The following is a 23,807-nucleotide window of genomic DNA, read 5'->3' as shown; positions in this document are numbered from 1 at the left end:
CACTGACTCCCTGGGCAATTCAGGGGAGAGTTACGTTCTCCAGACAATTAAAAAGGATACGGGAAACTGGGAAACAGCTGATTGAAGCGGGGATGAATTGGGTGGGCTCTCCCTGCTTCTTTGCTCTCCCTTTTCCTCAGAACTCTGTGGCCCCATATTTCTCAGCTCTGTTGGATCCAATTCCCCATCGTGCGTTCATGGCAGCCGGGACAGGCTGTGGCTAAAGGGAGGGACTGAGACCTTGCCCTGGAACAGAGTCCATTATGTGGCTGCCACCTCGGCAAACCAGGAACAACGACGTCTAGGCCAGTGGTCCCCAACCTTTTTATCACCGGGGACCCCTCAATGCCTTTTACTGAGGCCCGGTGGGGGGGGGGTAGTTTACTCCTCTCCTCTCAACCACTGCCCTGACGCTCTCTGGTCGCTATGGTAATGTTTAAACACCCCTTCAAAATAAGATACAGACACACCACAACAATGCAGTGTGTTGTAAAGGGCTGGGGGGTGGGGGAGAAGGCGTCCTTCGGGGCCCACCTCCAATTAGTTGAAGGACCACATGTGGTCTGTGGCCCACAGGTTGGGGATCGCTAATCTAGACTATTAATCTGCCCGCTATTCTTCAAACAGCAGTGACTCACCACTAGTCGGGCTCATCTTGCAAGCCCAGAAGGATCTAACTGTCGGTGTGAGGCAGCATTTCTTAGCCAAGAGGATCCCCAAAATAACAGAGCATGTTGCAGACTTTTTTATTCCGTCTCCCGGAGAAAGAAAGATTCCGACTGTTGAATGCCAGGAGGTGGCAAATACGTGCTCTAAGTTGCTGACCTTCCAGGTATCTGAAAGAAATAACTTCAAGCAAAACTTGCGAGGAGCTTCAAGCTCTCATGGGGGTTTGTGGGTCGGTTGTGAATATTTTATCTGCGTTCTGTTTAACTGCTCACTGCGCTTTCGGATGGGCATAGCTGTGCTACCGGCTTTTGTGGTGCTTTAGACAGCTTTGTGCCCTCTGTAAGGTAAAGGTAAAGGTATCCCCTGTGCAAGCACCGAGTCATGTCTGACCCTTGGGGTGACGCCCTCCAGCGTTTTCATGGCAGCCTCAATACGGGGTGGTTTGCCAGTGCCTTCCCCAGTCATTACCATTTACCCCCCAGCAAGCTGGGTCCTCATTTTACCGACCTCGGAAGGATGGAAGGCTGAGTCAACCTTGAGCCGGCTGCTGGGATTGAACTCCCAGCCTCATGGGCAAAGCTTTCAGACGGCTGCCTTACCACTCTGCGCCACAAGAGGCTCTGTGCCCTCTGTACCAAATGCCTAATAAAGGCTCTGGGCAGCAGGGCTGGTGTCTGGGGGGGGGGAGTAGTTTTTAGCAGGGCAGCTGACTTCTTTGGGGGCAAACGTCTGTCCCACAGTCCTGTCCTCGCCACCCCCACATCCAGGCTGGCTGGTGGGAATCTGGCCCCCATCAGGAAACGCTGCAGAATGAAGAATGGCTTTAGGGGTGCCAACCTCCAGGTGGGGCCTGGGGACCTTTGCAAGTGATTTCCAGATGACAGGGTCAATTCCCCTGAAGAAAATCGCTGCTTGGGAGGATTGACTGTATGTAGGGATGCCAACTCTGGTTGGGAAATACCTGGAGACTGCAGGTACGGCCAGGCGTGGGCAGGATTTGGGGCAGGGTGGGATCTCAGGAGGACAAAAAGCCAGACTCCACCCTCCGAAGGAGGCGATCTGTCCAGGGGAACTGATGATGTTCATCTGGAGATAAGGTATAATAGCAGGAAATCCCCAGGTGCCACCTGGAGGTTGTCAACCTTAGTTGTATGACATCACAGACACTCCTTTCTCCAGGCTCCACCCCCAAATCTCCACAAATGTTCCATTCTGTGGTTGGCCCTTGAGGAATAAGGGCTCATGTGGCTAAATTGTATCACTTTGTCTCCCATAAGTCCCCACAATGGAGCGCATGTCATGCTTGCACATGCTTTTGTCTGCCATTTCCCTCTTTGGTTCTTCCCTCCCATGTGCCTGTCTTTGCTCCTTGGTGTCTGCCATTCTTCCTGTCCACACCTCCTCCCCACGCATCGTCTCTCTATCCCTGGCTGCTAGGGATGCCAGCCTCCAGGTGGCACCTGGGTATCTCCTGGTTTTACAGCTAATCTCCAGGTGACAGAGATCCGTTCTCCTGGAGAAAAAGGCTGCTTTGCAAGGGGGGCTCCATAACATTATCCATTGAGGTCCCTCATAGAATCATAGAATCATAGAGTTGGAAGGGACCGCCTGGGTCATCTGGTCCAACCCCCGGCACTGTGCGGGACACCTCTCATCCACTGTAACTTGCCACCCCCTCCCCATCCCAAATCCTGCCCACTCCTGGCTTCACCCCCAAAGTCTCCAGGGATTTCCTTACACAGAGCTGGCAACCCAACCTCCTGCTCCCTACATGGTGGAACTACTCTGACATGCTGCACAGTTCAAAAGGGCCCAGTTTATAGGGGGGGTGTGAGAAAGTTCATTTATTTTGTTTTTAATAAAGAAGTGAGATTATTATTTATATAAAACTAAAAGGTACACAATACATTGCTCCATTATTTTTTTTAAAAAACCCTTAAGATTGTAACCTAAAATACTATTGCTGACATTTTTTGTATTGCTTTAAACCAGCTAGAATCCAAGTTCTCTGCCTCTTTTTTATTTTGGTAAGCTGTTCATTTAATCAGGGCATACACTTCCCGTGTTTTAGAGCAGTGGTCCCCAACCTCTTTCTCACCGGGGACCGGTCAACGCTTGACAGTTTTACTGAGGCCCGAGGGGGGGGCGGGTAGTCTTTTGCCGAGGGACGTTGCCATCTGAGCCCCTGCTCCACTTGCTTTCCCGCCGGCACCCCTGACTTCCCGCTGCCTGCTGGGGAGCGCTGCCAGCAGCAGCTGTGCAGTGCCACGCCAAGGGGGAGCCCCAGCCATGGTGAGCCTGTGGCAGGCTCAGCAAAGGTGAGCCAGTGGCAGAGTGGCAGGGCAGCCCCCGAGGCAGCAGCTGGGGAGGAGGACGAAGAAGAGCCGCTGCCCGGTACCGACTGATCTACGGACCGGGATCGGTCTCCGGACCGGGGGTTGAGGGCCACTGTTTTAGAGAACCAATCTTGGATCTTTGGAGTGGTATTTTCTTTCCATTGTCCAGCATACATTAGCCCAGCAGCTGTAATCATACGCAAAACAATAATCCTGTAATCACCAGAAATTGTAGGGAGATAATTTAGTAGCGTTGTGTCTGTATTATGTGAATTTTTATCTCTAGTCCCCCCGATGTTGAGCTATTTGTTCCCCAAAATTATAAGCTTCCATTTCCAGGGTGAGCGGATGATTCACCTTTGGTAACGCACTCAGAAGAGGCGTAGTGGCTCAAACGTCAGATGAGAACGTGGGAAATCCAGCTTTGAATCTTCTCGTGTGCCCTGGAAGATCACTAGGTAACCTTGGCCTAGTCACAAACTCTCAGCCTTGCCCATCTTGCAGGGTTGTGGTGAGGACAAAACAGGGGAAAGGGAAATGAAGTCAGCAGTGTTGGGTCCCTCTTGGAGCAAAAGGTGGAAAAGAAAATAATAAAACAGAAGCCAACATTAAAATAAATCATTTGACAGGCATTGGTTCAGTGATCCCTACAGCAGCTTTGTGGGGTAGGTCAGAATTATTATCCCCCCTCCCACTGTGGATTTGAGACAGACGGGAGGACGCTTTGGCTGAATCCGTGGGCACGTGTGGGATCTGGGCATCAAGGAGACGTGCCCCGAAAAATGAATAATCGTTCTCTCTGTTTTGGGTTCCCGAATGTGAGCACAGTCGATATCTCCAGCAAACACTCCGGCAGGAAAGAAAGAGAGCCAGGGGGAGACCCCAACCGTCTCTTTGCTCCTGGACCCTTCGCTTAAGCAACCTGACAGTGGTGGCTTCAAGACGACCAAGTGCTGGGAAGTTTTGATAAGCAAATGTTCTCCCGGGCTGGGCGTCCTCATTGGCTGCTTGCTGGGTGCCAGATTTTGACACAAATAATCAGATTGAAAAATCAGGGAGGGGAAGGAGCCAACCAAAGGGAGGGGAGAAGGACAGAGGGGAGAAAGGAGAAGTGGAGACACCAGCAGAGATCCAGAGGGTGGAAAAAGTGTCCAAGAAAGAGAGGAGAGCAAAGAGAACAGCTGCCTGAGCAACGCGGGGGAAATCCCAAGTTTTTGCTGACTGCAGTCCTGCACAAACAGGTGACTCCCTTCCCCCCAAATCACCCTTTTTTAATTTAAAGAACTGATACCTTATTTAGTGTTATCCTTTTGGTAAAACAAAGCAGTAACAGCGAAAGCAGATCTTGTGCTGAGAAAGATCTGGAGAGGCTTCCAGACGTGGATCTCCTTTCTGGGACATTTTCCACAAGAGGTTGCATGGTCTTGAGCGGTGGGGGTGGGGGCAGATGTGCGATTCAAGGAGACTTGTCCATTTTGCTGGCTCCAATAGGTATCGGGTCGGGGTTCCTGTGCCAGATGCACAGCAACGCAAGGAGACAACTTGAAGGAGGCAAAAGTGACACCGTAGGCATGTGAATGTTCAGCTTGTGGGGAGAGGAAGGGAAAGGGGATTCTAAAACCCCTTCTCAGCCTCTCCTGGGAACTCCGCTGTGTTTCTAGTGCATTGAACATCTACCCTTTTGCCCCTGCCTAGCCCTACAGTGTCTGCAGATTTGGGAAACGACAGGCATGAAATAGGGAAGAGCAGGCACCTCACAGCTCCTCTCTCGAGTCCCCTTCTGCTCCCAGGAAAAGGACTGCCTTTCTCTGGCCACAAGCACTTTGCCTTCCAGGGGGATGTTACTCTCCTGTTGATCTCAGTAAGCCTGAGAGCTAGCCTGGTGTGCCGATTAAAGAGCAGCCGCCTCTCATCCGGAGAATTGGGTTTGATTCCCTACTTCTCCTCCACATGCAGCCAGCTGGGTGACCCCGTGCCAGTCACAGTTCTCTTAGAACTGTTCTCACATAGCAGTTCTCTCAGAGCACTCTCAGCCCCATGTACCTCATAGGGCATCTGTCCTGTTGTCGGGAAAGGAATGGAAAGGTATTTGTACGCCACATTGGGACTCCTTCGGGTAGCAAAAAGCGGGCTGTAGAAAACCAGCTCTTCTTAAAAGCGCCCAGAGCTGTAAAGAACGGGCGGTATAAAAATCCAAATAAATAAATAAATAGAAACATGGCCCATGGCCAGATATTATCTCCGTTAAACTGGCGCTTCCTTTGGTTTTCCATGTCCCTGATGCTACAATTTGAAATGCATTTTTGCAGATGTAAATCTCATTGAACACAAGAGTTTTTGTTCATCTCAGGGGGGTGCTGAGGACTAGTGTCTTGTCTCCACGCCTTCGATAAGCAGAGGTTTACCATGCCAGAAATTGCTGTCTGTGGATTCCCCTATTGCTATTCCGCCCCTTGCAATGAATATTAGAGCAAGGTTCAAGATTGCGAGGGTCCCTGATGGGGGGCGGGGGGGGGAGAGAGTTCTGGCTGGCTGTCCTGTTGTCTTTAAGCTTCTCCTGGACTGGACTCTTGCTCATCAGCCACACCCCAAGGCAGCCGCTGCCTCCCCCAGCTAAATAGTAACAGGTGGGTTGATGGACTGCTGGTCCCCCAGAATTACAGCCCCTCCCCAGACCACCATGGAGGATGGACTTGATGGCACTGCACTCCACAGAAGGAGAAGAGGGGGGGGGGTTGTACCCCACTTTTCCCTACCTGGAGGAGTCTCAAGTGGCTTCCAATCGCCTTTCCTTCCTCTCCCCACAACAGACACCCTGCGAGGCAGGTGGGGCTGAGAAAGCTGTGAGAGAACTCTGACTGACCCAAGGTTCCCTAGCAGGCCTTGCAGGTCTTAAAGGGGTTTCCAATCCCATTCCCTTCCCTTCCCCACCACAGACGCCCTGTTAGGAAGGCGAGACAGAGAGAGCTCTGAGAGAACTGACTGACCCAAGGTCACCCAGCTGGATTCATGTGTTTCAAAGCAGCTGACAGTGGCCTTCCACTCCCCACAGTAGAGACCCACTAAGTCAGGTGGGGCTGAGAGAGCTCTGAGAACTGACTGACCCAAGGTCACGTGAAGGAGGAGTGGGGAATCCAACCGAGGACTCCACTTAATGGTGCAGCAGGACCCAAGACCCCAGTCTTTGACATGAGACCCCCAGGCTGAGTATCAGAAACAATCTGGCAGGGTGGGGTTCAAAAGGCACCCGGCATTGTATAGCTCCTTGTATAGCGGATAACCTCTGGCCGCTGATAAACGTCCCTTTGCCCTCCGCTGCCCTGAGATAGCATCTTTTCTCACGCACAATCAGTGCCCTCGAGCTTCTGACGTTTGGGCAGGGATGCCGGCCAGCCAGAACTGCATCCTCTTGGCCACATGCCAGGACTGCCGAACGCAAAGCCCCAAGTCATTCCTGCAGCCACCGTGGGCGTCCGTGGACCAAGGCCCCGGCACGTGCTGGGAGGGGCTGCACACGGTCGAGATCCATGCACGTAAGATGTGCTAGCCGAGGCAGCTCCGCCTTCCCAAACAAGGCCGGGAGAGGCGGCTGGAGGGGCACACGGGGGCACACAGGCAATGCACAAGTCCCCAGGCCTCCTTGACAGCAGTAGGGTTGCCAGTTTCCAGGCAGTGGCTGAAGACCTTCTGCAGTTTCGACTGATCTCCAGGAGACAGAGACCAGTCTACCTACCTCAGGGGGTGGCTGGGGAAGGTGGTCTTGCAAGCATTCTCATCCACTGTAACCCCGCCCCACCCCGCCCCAAAGGCCACCTCAGAAATCCCTGCCCAGAGCTGGGGGCCCTAGAGAGAGGGCCAATGAGCTGCCGCAGGGCGCAGATTCCACAGCACTCTCCAGCAGCCCCCGACCCAGGAGCGGCCCTTGGCTCGGCCTGCTGCCTCCAGGTGGGTGCAGCGGGGGAAGCGCCCCGCCAGCTGCCGAGGAGAGCGGAAGCGGAGAGGGACGTGGACAGACAGGCCACGAAACACGATGAGCCGGCAACAGTTTCCCAAAGCCAGAGTTATCCCAGATCGTGGGCTGGTGGCAAACACGTCTTCACAAATTTCCCCAGTGGCCTGAACTACAAATTAAGAGCAAATATAATACAAATTAAAATACATGTTCTTCCATAAAGTACAACACTCATAAGGTCACTTTTGGTGACTTACAACATTGTGGGTGTTCCTCATGAGGAAGAGAAAAGGCCGGCTTCAATGGACAAGGATCCACACCATGAAGGGTCTCGGCCTGGGAAGCACAGTGAACTTCTTTATTGTCCCTAAGTGAAAACGGGTTCATAACCAGCCCCCATTCGGCCACAACTTCTGCTCGAATAAACAGAGCTGTCAGAGTCCTTCTCTGCTTCCGCCAACCTCCAGGTGGGGTCTGGACATCTCCTGGGACTGCAGCCTATTTCTTGGTTACGGAGATCACTTTCCTTTTAGCCAGCGACTGCTTTGGAAGGCAAATGCTACAGGATTCTGGGGGAAATCTATGTAGTGCTCCCAATTCTTGAGGAATTTCTCAGGCTGGAGTTGGCAAGCCCTGCCCTGGCTCTAGGCTTGCTGTTCCTCTGTGGCCAATGGTGGTGGCAGGGTTGCCGGCTGCAGGCTGGCACATGCTCAGAGGAACACCTGTGTGGAAGCCGACTTTTGTGGAAGAAAGGGCCCCCCGGCCATGATCAGAGAAAGTGAGATTTTGTATCTCAAAAACCTGCAGGTCAGATGCCTTGATCCTTGGTACCTGCCTGAACCTGTCCTCTTGTGACTGAAGCCACCCTCTTGTGAGCCAACCATCTGGGTGTTTGCTGACAGAGGCTCATGGGAATTGTAGTCCATGGACATCTGGAGGGCCACAGTTTGACTACCCCTGCTCTGGGCCCTCAAGAGTCTCTAGGGCTGCCAACTCTGGGCTGAGAAATTCCTGGAGATTTAGGGGGGAGCCTGGAGAGGGAGGATTGAGGAGGAGAAAAGCCAGCCTGGTGTTGGCCTCTAATCTGTAGAACTGGGTTTAAATCCCCACTCCTCCTCCTCCACGTGCAGCCAGCTGGGTGACCTTGGCCTGGTTACCATTCTTGCAGAGCAGATCTCTCAGAGCTCTCTCGGCCCTATCTACCTCACACGGTATTTGTTGTGGGGCGCGGAAGCGAAAGGAGTTTGTAAGCCACTTTAGCTAGTGAAAAGCGGGGTATAAAAGCCAGCTCTCCTCAGCTGTCTTCTCAGTGTGGCATAATGCCAAGAGCTCCCTCTCCAAGGCAGCCATTTTCTCCATGGACATTGTAGCATCAACAGCTGTTCTAACGGTGAGCAATCTCCAGGCCTTCCCTGGAGGTTGGCTGTGAACTGGACCACTTCTTTTGGTTTCTCAGAATAAAGAAGATCCGTTTGTCAGCTGCTTCTTTCTTTGTTTGGGGTCTTGTTCCTTGCCCACCTGGAGGCTGGCATCCCAACGGAGGACCTGTTTCCCAGAGCCGGGTACATGACGTTGGCTTTCTCTTTCCGCCCTGAGCAGTTACAAGCGGAACATTCAAATAGCCATGCAAATTTCAGATAACAGGATTGCCTTCCAGAGCGCAGAGCCCAGCCCTGGCCGGCTGACTGTGTTACTTGCAGTTGGGGGGGGGGGGAGGACGACTGGAGGGCACAGGAGTGGTTTAAGGATTCGCAGGCCTGGAGCACCAGAGACAGTTTAAGGCAGGGGTAGTCAAACTGCGGCCCTCAAACTGCGGCCCTCAATGGAGTCTCAAACTGCGAATGCTGGCAGGGACTCCTGGAAATTGTAGTCCATGGACATCTGGAGGGCCGCAGTTTGACTACCCCTGGTTTAAGTATTCACGGAGTACTTAGCAGAGTGCCATTGTGGTGGGAGCAGCCAGACTGGGGGCGGAGGGATCCCCGCCCCCCCCCGGTGGAAAGGGGCGTGACTGAGTGTCCTTAAAGGTGGAAAAGGGGGGAGGAGAGAGGCGAAGACCCTGCCCCGTGGGGAGAGGCAGTGCATGGGGCCCCTGGGAGCATGGGGGCCATAGCATGTGCTACACGGATAGCACAGCCCAGGCGGTTGTGTTTGGCTTCCCGGGTGGTGCAGTCTGACATTTCGTCAGTAATTGCGTCTGGCACCTTCAGAGGAAGGACCCGGCAAGACGGGAATCGCTCTGTGCCGAAGTCTGCCCTCCCTCTGAAGACGCCAGCCCAGTTGCTGGCGAGACGTAGACAGGGACTCGAACGACCCACCCAGCCCGGAAAACCCACCCCAGCCTCTGGCCATAAAAGTATGGCTGCCAGCTCCCAAAGGGTTGGGAAACACCTGGAGATTTTGGAAGTAGGACCTGGGGGGAGGGGACAGGATTTGGGGAGGGGCCTCAGCAGGGTACAAAGCCATAGAGTGGGGTTTTTTGGGGTTGTCTTCCACGATTGCAGCCCATGAAGAATAGAGGCCTTTTGATTTCAGCAGTTGGAAGGGAGAGGGGGCCAAAATAGGGTCCAGTTGAGAATTCTGCGGGCGGCAGGACGTTCCAGGGGGGTGGCCTTGGAGAAGGTCACTGCGAAATGACGCCGGAAGGGGGTTGAGCTCTTTATCGGGACTCCAGCCTGGTGCCAGAAGTACTGCACTGAACCAAATGAGCCCCTGAACAACCCCGACTTCTATACACACACACACACACACACACACACACACACAGGCAAACCATGGATCCTCCCGCCAGTGTACACTATTGGCCAGGTTCCATTTAAACTGACTGGATCCCGCAGAGGGGATCTAGTGAGGCATGGGTCGATTGCACAATGAGCCCGGATCCTGCCTCGGAGTTCGGCAGGTCTGCAGACACAACAGTCACCTTCTTCTGGGTGATAGATCCATTGAGCTACAAGCCTGCAGGGAACACGCTGGAGGGCTCAGCCAAGCAAGTGGCAACCTCCCATACCCGAGGAGCTGGCCGCCAATCCGCTCGCCCCCCCCCCCCAAGAAAATAGCCTAAATAACATCTCTCTCCATCTGTCTGGAGGGACTGAACAATGGTGTCACGTCCAATGCAAAGACACAGCAGAATCTGTTCCAGCCCCACCAAAGTGAAACTGGGATGGGAGGAAACAGGACTAGAAGAAGAAGAGCTGGTTCTTATGCCCCACTTTTCACTGCCTGAAGGAGTCTCAAAGTGGCTTACAATTCCCTTCCTTTTCCTTTCCCCACAACAGACACCCTGTGAGGGAGGGGAGGCTGAGAGAGCTCTGAGAGAACTGTGACTGGCCCAAGGTCACCCAGCTGGTTGCATGCAGGGGAACCAAATCCAGTTCTCCAGAATAGAGGCCACGTTGCAGTTTAGCAGCAAATGCGGAGTACAGATTATTCATTGACTCTGAGGGGTAATGTTTGTGGGTTTTCCTTTTTCTTTTTCCCGTCTTACTATCCTTCTTCCTAGATCTCTCTCCGTAAACAGAAAATGCCACGGTCCTTCTTGGTCAAGAGTAAGAAGGCCCATTCGCATCACCCATTCCGTTCCAGAGATGACGACCCTCTCGTGCCGGGGTGGGGTGTGGCCACAGCCAGGCCCTGTCCTGCAGGTAGGCCGGACGATGTGCCAATGGATCCATCCCACTTGGGCCCCACTCCTGCCCTGCCACTCGCTGCTGGGCACAAGCACATCGGCCCGCATCTGCCTTCCTCTCATGTCCCCCAGCCTTGCGTGAGACAGAATTCTGCACCGGGACTCCCACCCAGCCTGCAGGCATCTGCCTTGGGTCTGCATCCTAGGGAGGGAGGGAACTCCTGTGGAAGAGCAAAGCACACCTGGGACAGGTCCACAGGAGCTTTCTTAAGAGCTCTTCTGGTACCACAGCATGGGAAATCAGCGCTGTTAAAACGAAAAGCCGAGAGCCACAAGACTCTGCCTCCAAATTCAAGCGCTGTCTGGAATGGTAGCCGAAATGCCCAACCCGGGATATCAATCAATCAATCAATCTTGAATGACAGTAATTTTAAAACAGGGTAACAGAAGATCAGAATAAAATCACATATTGACTTAGAAGAAAACTGAAACTATAGATCTAAAAAGATCAACAGGAAGTATCCAGCTACAACTGAGCTCCTGATGAGAGAGATCCGTTCTCCTGGTTAAAGGGCTGCTTTGAGAACTGGCCTGGGCGGCCTCCTGCCCTCCTGAGCTCCCCTCCCCACGCCCCACACTCTTCAGGCTCAATCCCCAAATCGGACAGAATTTCCCTCCCCTGAGCTGGCAAACCCTCTTATAAGTGCAGCGGGCATTCAAGGGATTTGGTTCTTCTATTTAATGAATGGCCCGATCTGGATTCACAAGATCTGAGAAGCTTAGTACTCGGAGGGGAAACATGGTTGTCAGCCTCCAGACGGGGCCTGGAGATCCCCTGGAATTCCAGCTCCTCTCCAGACTACAGAGCTCAGTTCCCCTGGAGGAAAGGGCTGCTTGGGAGGGGGACGGAGGGATGCCAGCCTCCAGGTGGGGCCTGGGGATCCCCTGGAATTCCAGCCCATCTCCAGACTACAGAGCTCAGTTCCCCTGGAGGAAAGGGCTGCTTGGGAGGGCCACGGAGGGATGCCAGCCTCCAGGTGGGGCCTGGGGATCCCCTGGAATTCCAGCCCATCTCCAGACTACAGAGCTCAGTTCCCCTGGCAGAAAGGGCTGCTTGGGAGGGGGACGGAGGGATGCCAGCCTCCAGGTGGGGCCTGGGGATCCCCTGGAATTCCAGCTCATCTCCAGACTACAGAGCTCAGTTCCCCTGGAGGAAAGGGCTGCTTGGGAGGGGGACTGAGGGATGCCAGCCTCCAGGTGGGGCCTGGGGATCCCCTGGAATTCCAGCTCCTCTCCAGACTACAGAGCTCAGTTCCCCTGGAGGAAAGGGCTGCTTGGGAGGGGGATGGAGGGATGCCAACCTCCAGGTGGGGCCTGGGGATCCCCTGGAATTCCAGCCCATCTCCAGACTACAGAGCTCAGTTCCCCTGGAGGAAAGGGCTGCTTGGGAGGGGGACAGAGGGATGCCAGCTTCCAGGTGGGGCATGGGGATGCCCTGGAATTCCAGCTCATCTCCAGACTACAGAGCTCAGTTCCCCTGGAGGAAAGGGCTGCTTGGGAGGGGGACAGAGGGATGCCAGCTTCCAGGTGGGGCCTGGGGATCCCCTGGAATTCCAGCCCATCTCCAGACTACAGAGCTCAGTTCCCCTGGAGGAAAGGGCTGCTTGGGAGGGGGACAGAGGGATGCCAGCTTCCAGGTGGGGCCTGGGGATCCCCTGGAATTCCAGCTCATCTCCAGACTACAGAGCTCAGTTCCCCTGGAGGAAAGGGCTGCTTGGGAGGGGGACAGAGGGATGCCAGCTTCCAGGTGGGGCATGGGGATGCCCTGGAATTCCAGCCCATCTCCAGACTGCAGAGCTCAGTTCCCCTGGAGGAAAGGGCTGCTTGGGAGGGGGAAGGAGGGATGCCAGCCTCCAGGTGGGGCCTGGGGATCCCCTGGAATTCCAGCCCATCTCCAGACTACAGAGCTCAGTTCCCCTGGAGGAAAGGGCTGCTTGGGAGGGCCACGGAGGGATGCCAGCCTCCAGGTGGGGCCTGGGGATCCCCTGGAATTCCAGCCCATCTCCAGACTACAGAGCTCAGTTCCCCTGGCAGAAAGGGCTGCTTGGGAGGGGGACGGAGGGATGCCAGCCTCCAGGTGGGGCCTGGGGATCCCCTGGAATTCCAGCTCCTCTCCAGACTACAGAGCTCAGTTCCCCTGGAGGAAAGGGCTGCTTGGGAGGGGGACGGAGGGATGCCAGCCTCCAGACGGGGCCTGGAGATCCCCTGGAATTCCAGCCCATCTCCAGACTACAGAGCTCAGTTCCCCTGGAGGAAAGGGCTGCTTGGGAGGGGGACGGAGGGATGCCAGCCTCCAGGTGGGGCCTGGGGATCCCCTGGAATTCCAGCCCATATCCAGACTACAGAGCTCAGTTCCCCTGGAGGAAAGGGCTGCTTGGGAGGGGGACGGAGGGATGCCAGCCTCCAGGTGGGGCCTGGGGATCCCCTGGAATTCCAGCTCATCTCCAGACTACAGAGATCAGTTCCCCTGGAGGAAAGGGCTGCTTGGGAGGGGGACGGAGGGATGCCAGCCTCCAGGTGGGGCCTGGGGATCCCCTGGAATTCCAGCCCATCTCCAGACCACAGGGCTCAGTTCCCCTGGAGGAAAGGTCTGCTTGGGAGGGGGACGGAGGGATGCCAGCCTCCAGGTGGGTCCTGGGGATGTCCTGGAATTCCAGCTCACCTCCAGCTCACCCCTTGTGGGTCAGAGGACTCTCCCATCTGCCCTAGCTCCAGACTGGAGGCCAGGTTGGGTTCAAGGGTTTGGGCACTGATCTTCCAGTCAGGGACCAGCCGATCTGTGGGACCACCTCTTCCTCTATGCCCCCCCAAGAGCGTTGAGGTCATCAGGCCAAAACCTGCTTAGGCTCCCCGGCCCCAAAGGGGTGAGACGGGCCTCCACCAGGGCCTTCTCAGCCTTGGGCCCCGCCTGGTGGGATGCTCTGCCCAAAGAGATCAGGGCCCTGCGAGACTCGAAGCAGTTCTCCGGGCCGGCATGACAAAGCGTGATCCACCCGGCCTATGGTTGAGGGCAAGTGGAACAAAAAGAAGTGCAGCCCCCCCCCCAACAATCCGGACCCCGCCCCCAAGTTCTACGGAATGGGGGCTGATGATTGAGTATACCGATTGTTTTCATGCATGCTGTTTCCCCCCCCCCCCGGGAGCTAACAAGGAAGGGCAGGCTACAAGAATAAAGGTGTCCTCATTTTCGCTTTCTTCTGCTCTGATTGCACAGCTACAGACGGCAGGCACCCATCGGCGGCCCTTGGGGGCACATGCGAGCGAGACGCCTCCCCCTTTCAAGAGACAGGTGGGCCCGATGAAGCCACCCAAGAGGACAACTCTGCTCCGGGCGTGACGCTCGCATCCGGGGCCCCAGCTCCAGGTAAGGCCCAGTCAGCCTCAGGGCTTCCCCCAAGGCGTCCTCTTTCCATGGGGCTGCCCTAGGTGGGCAGCAGAGTCCGGCTGGAGCAGTGGGATGGACTTGGTCAGCAAGTATTGCTTTGAGAGGCTCCCAGGCGTACAAGAAACAACGGAACAGAGAATCTTTCCGTCCTCTCTGGCTGGCTGGCTGCTTTGTCCGGTCTGGGAAGCTCAGCAGGGCCAGCCCCAGTGGATACTTGGAAGGGGCTGCAGTGACAAGACACCTTTGCATGTCTCCCACCCTGAAAATCCGATGGGGGTGGCCATAAGTCAGCTGAGCCTCAGTGGCCTTTTCCACCAGGAAGGTTTTAAGAATACAGTCTTTGGCTTGCTGAAATGTTCTTTTTGCAGGAAAGCTTTGAACAGGTGAGCTTTCACCTGCACTGTGAGATGCCCCAGCCCATCACTGTCAGCCCACCTTGTCCTGAGGGCAGCTGTTGACCAGGCTGTGCAGGCGAGGGACGGCCATCATTCTGGGGTCCCACCCTTAATTCACATTACCTTGTTTATATGTAGTTTTGGGGTTTCTCCTGCGGGGAACTGCTTCCTTAAAAAGTACAGGGGAGGGGGCCCAAATGGGCTCGGAACAGGGTGGGGTTACCAAGCTCTGGTTGGGAAATTCCTGGATATCTGGGGCGGAGCCCGGGGCGAATCTCTGTTATCTGAGATCAGTTCTAATCCCAGGAGATCTCCTGGCCCCACTTGGAAGCTGACAACCCTAGAATGGCACTACAGTTTTCTCCTGGGGAAACCAAGCGGGGAGGCTGTTTAGCTGCTCCACGTAGGGAAGAATAGTGTGGAGAAGGCGGCGGGAACGGGGTCCCCTTCACTGGCCCCTGAAGATGCTGCGTCGTCTGGCAGGCCTGCTGGGGTTGCAGCGGATCTCCCCCGGACAAAATGGCTGCTTTGGCAGGTGGAGTCTCCGGCCTCCTCTCGCACGGAAGCCCCGCCCCTCCCCAAGCCCCACCCCCTCGGGGTCCGCCCACAAGACCTGCAGGGACTTCCCAACTCAGAGCTGGCCTTGGATTGGGGCCGGTGGAAGAATAACATCTACCAGCTTGTCTGGGAGTGGCGGGATAAAAGTCTAATAAATAAATGAATAAATAGCAGGCCCTCCCTATCAAAAAGTGGCCCCAGGTGACACTCTGGCGCCGGAAGAGCAGAAGGTGAATGAAGAATGCTGACGCTGCTCTGTTGGTTTTAAGACCGGAATCTATATGAAAATTTAAATGTATAGATTTCATGAATTGTTTAATTTTTACAGATATTGGTAATAGGATGTCGTTCCCCCCCCCTCCCCACCCCCTGAGCCGGTTCGCTGGGGAGGGCAGCATGTAAATTACACAAAACAAACTCACCCCCCCGTATTGGCCCCCCTTCCTCTGATGTTTGCTTAAGCATTTTAAACGGCACTTTCTATTCTCACTGGGCTTTAATGTTCCCTGCCCTGTGGCCTCTGACTGAGTGCAAGGATTCCATTTAAAAATTTTAAAAAATAAATGAAGGGATGAGTGCAAGTCCTTGCTGTCACGGTTTGCAAATGGCAGCTCCCCTGGCTGTCTGAAGCCTTGCTGCCGCCGTTGAAGAGTCCCTCACGGATAAGATGCCCATTCAGAAACCCAGGGCCTTTTCGCACGGGGATCTTTGTTGCAAATTGTTTGCGGAATGAAAAATCGCCATTTAAAATAGTGGAATTCGTCGTTATGCATACCTGCCTTTGTAGTGGAATCAGTTGCGTTTTTTAGCGTTTCCCACAGGCTTCCGGTCTCGGCAGAAATCGCTAGAAAGGAAGCGCTATTGGCCAAGCTCGTCCCGCCCCTGGCCGTCAAGCAGCCAATGGGCAGCCGTAGGCATGCTCCCAAACAGCCCCTTTCCCTTTAAGAAAGGTTTTTTTTAAAAAAAAACAGACCCATAGCAACGAATCTAGGTAGATTCGTTGCTACGGAGAGACCCATCCAGCTGCCTAATGTGAGCTGTCGTTTGATTGTATGATCGTTGGCACGCTGCCCCGAGTGATAAAAAAAAATCCCCCCCCCTCTCACGGGCCCGATTTTTGGCTGAATTAATGTGTAAAAAATAAAGGGACTTTATTTCAGCAAACGGGCTTTTATGTGGTTTGTGCTTAGTGACTAAAGGTGAAGGACTGAAGCCAGGGAAGCCTCTAAACAGAAAGAGGCTCGCTGGTGCGTTTATCCCCGCTCGCTCGGAGAGAAAAAAATGGCGATAGCTTCGCCGGAAGTTTGGAGGACAGGCTCAGGAGGAGGGACTTTGAAGAACCCGCAACAATGGTAACGCACAGGTCTTTAGCGCTATTGTTGCAGATTGGTTGCAGGAGTGTATCGCTATCCGGAGGGTGAATCCACTTTTCTGGATTCCCCTGAAAGCGCTACAACGAAGCGCTTTTTGCGGGTCGGTTTCAGGATTGTTGCAGATTGTCTACGATGTCGTGGGTTATGGCAAATTAGTAGCGTTTCCAATTAGCAACCATTGTGCTATTTTGAAGCCGTGCGAAATGGCCCCCAGAGTCATGCAACAGATATGTCTTTTTCTCCTTCTCCTGCCTCAGCTCTCAAGCTGGACGGGGTTTTCAGCCCGGGGGGGCCCCGGGGGGGCTCCTGCCCCAAGCCCAGTTTCTCTTGGGATGCCTTCCAGCCTCCGTACGCCTACCGGCCCGTGTCTTCCTCTCTCCTGGAGCGTTCCCTCAGCCTCTATGGGAGCCCCCTCCTCGCGAGCCTGGAGCCCCCTCTCGATTACAGCCTGCGCTATTCGTCAGACGTGGAGAGCTACCACTGCGTGCGATGCGACAAAGTGAGTCCGTGAGCCCCGTGGCCCTTGGGGCCACCTTCCTTCCCAGCCAACCGTCTTCCTTCTTTCAATTTGGGGGGCTCTTTGGGGAGGTCCTGGAAAGGGTTTCTTAGCGTGAGATGGAAGAGAGTCTTTTCCAGAACAAAGTCAGAGTCCCTTGAAAACCAGCCAAGTTTAATTCTGGATACAGCTTTCTGGAAGCAGATCCCGGAGAAGGGGGCCTGCAAGCAAAAGCACATCCCCATAATGAAACTCGGTTGGCCTTCAAGGGGCCCTGAGAGCCAGCTTGGTGTGGTGGTTAAAGGCAATGACTTCTAATCCGGCTAGTCAGGTTTGATTCCCCGCTCCTCCACATGCAACCAACTGGGTGACCTTGGGCTAGACACACCCTTATAGTGCTGTTCTCACAGAGTAGTCCTGTCAGAGCTCTCTCAGCCCCACCTGTGGGGAGAGGAAGGGAAGGCGATTGGAAGCCCCTTTGAGACTCCTTCATGTTTCTTATATGCCACCTGAAGGAGTCTCCAAGTGGCTTCCAATCACCTTCCCTTTCCTCTCCCCACCACAAACACCCTGTGAGGGAGGGGAGGCTGAGAGAGCCCTGATATTACAGGAGAAGAAGAGTTGGTTCTTATATGCCGCTTTTCACTACCTGAAGGAGTCTCAAAGTGGCTTCCATTCACCTTTCCTTTCCTCTCCCTACAACAGGCACCCTGTGAGGTGGGTGAGGCTGAGAGAGCCTGAGATTTCTGAAGAAGAAGAGTTGGCTCTTATATGCCGCTTTTCTCTACCCAAAGGAGTCTCCAAGCGGCTTCCATTCGTCTTCCCTTTCCTCTCCCTGATATTAAGAAGAGTTGGTTCTTATGTGCTGCTTTTTTCTCTACCCGAAGGAGTATCAAAGCGGTTGACTATGGCCTTCGCTTCCTCTCCCCAGAAGAGACACCCTGTGAGGAGATGAGGCTGAGGACTGCTCGGTCAGAACTGCACTATCAGGGCCGTAACTTGTCCAAGGTCACCCAGCTGGCTTCATGCGAGGGAATGGGGACTTAAACCCAGCTCACCTGACTCCTAACCACTACACCATGCTGGGTACAGGACTGCAGGCCTGGAGTTCTTGCAGAATTGCAACATATCCAGGCGACAGAGATCAGTTCCTAATGGTTACCAACGTTGGGTTGGGAGATTCCTGAAGATTTTTTTTTCGGGGGGTACCTGGGTAAAGGCAAGAACTCCAACATGGTGGAGCCACAGCATCTGCATTCTCAGGTAGCCATTTTCTCCAGGAATACAGGTAACTCGGTTGTATTTCGGGGAGTTCCCTGGCCCCACCTGAAAGTTGGCACCCTGCCACGTCCCCTGGAGAAACGGCCTGCGTGGAGAGTTGCCTTCTTGCCCCTCTCAAGCTCCACCACCTCCAAGGCGCCAGGGATTGCCAACCCAGAGAGGGCAGCCCATTTGCAAAACTGTAGATTTGTCTACACTAATACAATTTGAACTGTTGTCTGAATTATTTTTTGCATCACACTTGTTGAATTGCTCTATTATTGTACACAAATTTACAGTATGGTTTGGTTTTTGTGATTGTCTTGATGCTACTTTAGAAATGGTTATTTTGCACTTTTGGAAGCGTTATTTGCTATGGTTTCAGAGTCGTGATTGCACAGCTCCCTTTTCCTCTGGTATTTTCCATTTACTGGGTGCCCCGGTGTTTGTCTGTTGTATTCCCACCTGGAGGGCGGGGACCCTGTCTCTAGAGGAAAGTCCCTCGAAAAGCAGCTTATTCACCTGCGGTCCTTGTTTGTTTCGCAACAGATCTTTTCCACCTCCCACGGGCTGGAGGTCCACGTCCGAAGATCTCACAGCGGCACGCGGCCTTTCGCTTGTGAGGTCTGCGGCAAAACCTTTGGGCACGCCGTCAGCTTGGAGCAGCACACACACATCCACTCACAGGTGGGCTGGAGGGCAGGGAGGCCACAGGCCTTGGCTGATCAAACGGGTCCTACCAGAGACCCCTTTAAAAATCTCCCCCTCCCCCCATCAGATTTCCTGGTGGGCCATTCTGAGTCTGGGAGTGAGCTATAATTTCAAGGGATGCCCAGGTCCCACCTGGAGGCTGGCATCCCCAAGGGTGAAGTTGCCAGCAGTAGAATGCTGAGAAACACTGCAGCTTCTGTAAGGGGAGTAAAAGGTTGGTTTGGTGGAAAAGGCCCAGAGATGGAAAGGACCGAGGGAAAGCAGAAAGAGTGTGGCCCAGACAGGAAGCCTGCGAAAACCAATGGCTCATGGGCAGGATGGCCAGCTGCAGGGTGGGAAATTCCTGGAGATTTTGGAGGGAGGAGTCAGGAGGGGCAGGGACCATGGCATGGTGCAGTGCCATAGAGTCCACCCTCCAATGAAGGCCCGATCTCTGAAGTCTGGAGATCAGTTGTAGATCCAGGAGATCTCCAGGCTCCCAGCTGGGGACTGGCAACCCCAGGCTCTCCCCAGAATCCCTCTGGTGTTCCTTGTCTCCCCCTGAGCAGGCGAGGAGTCTGACCTCTTCTGTGGGTCTCGTGTCCCCTCAGGAGAGAAGCTTTGAATGCAAAATGTGCGGGAAAACCTTCAAGCGGTCCTCGACCCTGTCCACCCACCTCCTGATCCACTCGGACACGCGGCCGTACCCCTGCCAGTACTGCGGGAAGCGCTTCCACCAGAAGTCGGATATGAAGAAGCACACCTACATTCACACGGGTGAGGAGAAGCCTAGCGCATGGGGGGGGGGGAGTAACACTAGAGGAACGTCACTTGAAGGCCAACAGAGTTGAATCCTGGGTGCAGGCTTTCCTGTGCACACACCTGGGACTAAAGCAGCAGTGCCCAAACAAGGCTCACCAGATGTCCACGGACTACAATTCCCATGGCCCCCTGCTGCAGCAACCAGAAGACTGGGGGTAAAACACAACAGTTGCTGCCCTTTAAAAGATGGATTCCAGTGGGTCGCCTTGTTGGTCTGAAGCAGCAGAACAAAGTTCGAGTCCAAGGGACTTCTTGAAAAACAACCAAGTTTTTTAGCGCTTGTGTTGCAGGACTGTTGCAGATTGTGTGCGACATCATGCGGAACGGCAAATTAGTAGCGTTTACCATTTGCAAGCCTTCTGCTACTTTGAACTTATGCAGAATGGCCCACATTCTTCATCATCCCATTTTTTATTTGTATCCCACCTTTCCAAATGCGGGTAACAGCATTAAAACCTACACAAAGATTAAAATGTTAAGAACATTTCCAAATTTCTGTCACTCATATCCCTGACGAGAATCTCTGGCGGGGAGATTTGCTAGGAGCCGATCTTCCACCTCCTTCTCGCCCTCCCCTAGCAGAGAGGCCAGCTTCTATGGTGGCTGTTATTTTTGGCCTTGACTATAAGCCTGGTGAGAAAGCTCCATTTTGCAGGCTTTGCAGAACTGATTTAGGTCCCGCAGGGCCCTGATGGCTTCTGGGGCCAGCGCCAAAAAGGCCCTGTCCCTGGCTGAGGACAGTTTCCCCTCTTTCAGGACAGGGAGCAGATGCTGCTGTGAAGATCTCAGTGCACTTCCTGGGGGACTGTAAGGGAAGAGGCAGTCTCTCAGGTATGCTGGTCTTAGACCGTTTAGGGCTTTAAAGGTGAAAAGCGGCTTATAGGGCCAACGTTTAGCCTATTTCTGGTACATGAAACTTTCTGGTTCGGCTCTCTGGCCTAACACTCTTGCTTGCGTAGACCAGAAATAAAGTTGGAGGCCTGCAGCTGCCCTCCTTCTTGCACAGCGCAGTCTCTGAGGGGTTGTATCAGGAGAATCGTTCCTGTCCCGGTTCCACTTCTGACCCACCAAGGAGGCCCCCCCCCAAGGGCCCACATCTTTGAAATCTAAGGTGACCAGAATTTAGGGACCATAAGGCAGGACGCGCCGCCACTGTGGCACGGTGGTGGCGGCGCGGTGGTGGCCTCCCTCCCTCCGACTGGGCCCACCTCGCCTCCCGTGCGCCCCTCCCATCCTATTTGCCTGCGCAGCGTCGGCACAGGTGAGGTGGGAGCCGAGGGCGGGCCCCTGCACAGGCCAGCTAGGGCCGAGCACCGCTGCCGGCCATCCTGCCGATCAAGGAGGCAGGCGGGGAGGAGGCTCCGGCTGGCGGGACTTTTAAGGACCCGGACGGGACCCAGGATGGAGACCAGGAAAGTGTGAGTGTCCCACAGTTTTCGGGACGGATGGGCAGCTTATTGAAATCTAAAGTTGGGACCCTTTGGGAGGGGCGAGGTATTCGGATGCTTTCCCCTGTGCTTTTTGAAGCGGCCATTTTGGGCCAAAACTCATGCTCCTTTTGAAAATGCGCCTCAATGCTAACGAGAGATGTTCCTTTGTGGCTTCCAGGGGAGAAACCGCACAAGTGCCAGGTGTGCGGCAAAGCCTTCAGCCAGAGCTCCAACCTCATCACCCACAGCCGCAAGCACACCGGCTTCAAACCCTTCACCTGTGAGCTCTGCGGGAAAGGCTTCCAGCGCAAGGTGGATTTACGGCGGCATCGGGAGAGCCAGCACAGCCTCAAGTGAGAGGGACACGCCCCCTCTGGAGACTCCGCCTACAGATCCAGGGGGCCTGTGAAGGCAGGGGGGGACCCGCCCCACACCTTCTCCCCAGCAGGGCCAGAGAGGGAGGGAGAGGCCGTGGGGAGGTCCCTCCGAACCAGGGGTGGCAGCCTCAGCTCTTCCCCCTCATCTCCAGCCTGCAGAGAGCAGCTCCCCTGGAGAATGGGGCTGCTTTGGAGGGTGGAGTCTGTGCCCTGAGACCCTGCCATAGTCCCACCCTGAGCCCCGCCCACCCAGGCCCCACCCCCCGAATTCACAGCGTTTTTCCAGCCCAGGGCCAGGAGCCCTGCTTTTGCTCACCCCAGTCAGGGCCCGCCTCAAACATTTCCCCCTGGGAGTAGTGGGTAAGAGCGGCGGCCTCTGATCTGGAGAACCAGGTTTAATTCCCTCAACCCCACGTGCAGCTAGCTGTGTGACCCTGGGTCAATCACAGTTCTCTCAGAGTTCTCTCAGCACACTTTTCTCACAGGGTGTCTGTTGTGGGGAGAGGAAGGGAAGGCAAATGTAAGTCGCTTTGAGACATGAGGCCTGCTGAGTGACCCTGGGCCAGTCCCAGTTCTCTCAGAGCTCTCTCAGTGCCATCTCTCTCTCAGCACCACCTGTCTGTTGTGGGGAGAGGAAGGGAAGGCGGTTGTACACATGAAACCAACTGGGAGAGCATTGTTTCATTGGAGCATAAAGACAAGTTGTGTGTAAATATCTGTATGGCCGTTGACAGGTGTCTTGATTTACCTGAAAGGGAAAAAAGTGGATCCGGAAAATAGCATTATGCATTGGAGGAGAGATGAGAGAACCCATAACTGTGTTATACAAACCCCATTACAAGTCGCAGGCGGCTGGCGGTCCAGTTTGCCCCACAGAGGCGGGCAAGGGCCATCCACCCCCGGATGTCCGTTGCCTTGGAAACCTGACATGGGCACCATAAGTGAGCTGCCACGTGATGACATCACACACCTGCCAGGTAACCCCGCAGTCGCCAACTGTGGATCAGAAAACACCTGCATATGCTGGGAGTGGGGGAGGGTTAGCTTTGGGGAGGGGAGGGACCTCAGCAGGTGTCATCCCATGGGGACATTTTCTCCTGGGGACCTGAGCTGTGTAATTCTGGGAGATCTCCAGGCCTCACCTGGAGGTTGGTCACCCTAAACCCCACAGAACATCCACTTTGGCTCTATGGCTGCCAGTTGGCCACATCCCTCTCGCTTTCCAGCTCCCTCTGTGGCTGCCGCCTGCCAAGGCGAGGGGAATCTGTAAACCTCCCATAAAAAGCAAATCAGACACCTGGCTGGACTTCCGTCAAAAGCACCTGTGTCCAGCAGATTTCCATTCCTATCAATGACTGACCTAAGCGGGTTGGGGAGGGGGGCAAAATGAGGACTACAATTGCTCTGCTTTTCAATCTGCATCCAATACAAGCACTTTCTCTCTTTTATTCTCTATCCTCACTTGACTCTTGCTGATATCTAGAATTTGGCAGAGAACTGGGCCTTCTGAGTTCTGAGTCGCCATTCAAGTTTCTAGCCCTCATGGTGATCATTTTGAAAATATGCAAGCAGGGTTTGGCACTAGATTTTACGTTTGATTTGTACCAACAGTACTGTATTTTTGTTAGACCTCCTCGAACAGAACAATACATAGATCCATTACACTTTTACAAACATTCCAGTTAAAAATGAATTAATAAATCCATTAATTCAATTCTGGGCTGGTATATCACTCCTCCCCAGACACACCTAAAACCCTCAGTAGCAGAGATTCAGTCCAGTGACTAACCAGAAGGTCACCTGTTCAAATCTTGCCTCTGTTTTTTAAAAATAAAAATCGATAACATTATAAGGGAGAAGTTAGAACTTTCAGTTCAATTAGCGCTCCTTAATTTATTCTTGAATGGAAAAACTCAATGTAGGCAGGAAACATGGGTGAATCGTCATTATTGTAGTGGCCAGAAATATTTGGTACAAACTAGAAAAATACAGATTTCATTAGGTAAATGGTTATGGTGAAATAAAATGGCAATTTCTGATTTTGGAAAAATTAACCAATAACATTAAATTTTTTTGGGGGGGGATGAGAATGTCAATAAAGTTTGGGTTAATGTGGTAAAATTTTCAGTTTGTAATTTTATGTGAAATGATAATGTAATTGGAGACTTGATAACAAATAATGGATTTGAACTGTAATAAAATTACTTTTGACAGGAATGAAGTTTCAATTTGTATTCAGTATTTCTCTCTTTTTTTCTGTATTGCCTTTTGTTTTATGTTATTTTCCTTCTTGAAAATAAATAAAAATATTATTCTTTTAAATAAACTAAATCTTGCCTCTGCCTTGCTTTAGTCCGTTTGAGACAAGACATT

The 23,807-nt window shown here is 53.7% G+C and overlaps 1 protein-coding gene across 2 annotated transcripts; it reads left to right on the top strand.

Annotated features, from left to right (window-relative positions):
• Positions 1–675: 675 nt before the first annotated feature.
• GFI1B (growth factor independent 1B transcriptional repressor) lies at positions 676–23,765 on the top strand. Of its 2 annotated transcripts, none has more exons than XM_077305635.1 (7): positions 676–832; positions 10,463–10,604; positions 13,863–14,012; positions 16,617–16,858; positions 18,665–18,802; positions 19,417–19,582; positions 21,236–23,765. In XM_077305635.1, the coding sequence occupies exons 2-7, from the start codon at positions 10,484–10,486 to the stop codon at positions 21,412–21,414; spliced, it is 996 nt and encodes a 331-aa protein (XP_077161750.1). In that variant the 5' UTR covers positions 676–832; positions 10,463–10,483; the 3' UTR covers positions 21,415–23,765. The 2 variants fall into 2 exon arrangements, with proteins under 2 accessions (XP_077161750.1, XP_077161749.1); XM_077305634.1 differs by lacking the exon at positions 676–832 and adding an exon at positions 4,074–4,246.
• The last annotated feature ends 42 nt before the right edge of the window (positions 23,766–23,807 follow it).

The sequence above is a fragment of the Paroedura picta genome, chromosome 12, assembly GCF_049243985.1.
Source record: "Paroedura picta isolate Pp20150507F chromosome 12, Ppicta_v3.0, whole genome shotgun sequence".
NCBI lineage: Eukaryota > Metazoa > Chordata > Lepidosauria > Squamata > Gekkonidae > Paroedura > Paroedura picta.
This window is presented reverse-complemented; position numbering and strand designations above follow the sequence as displayed.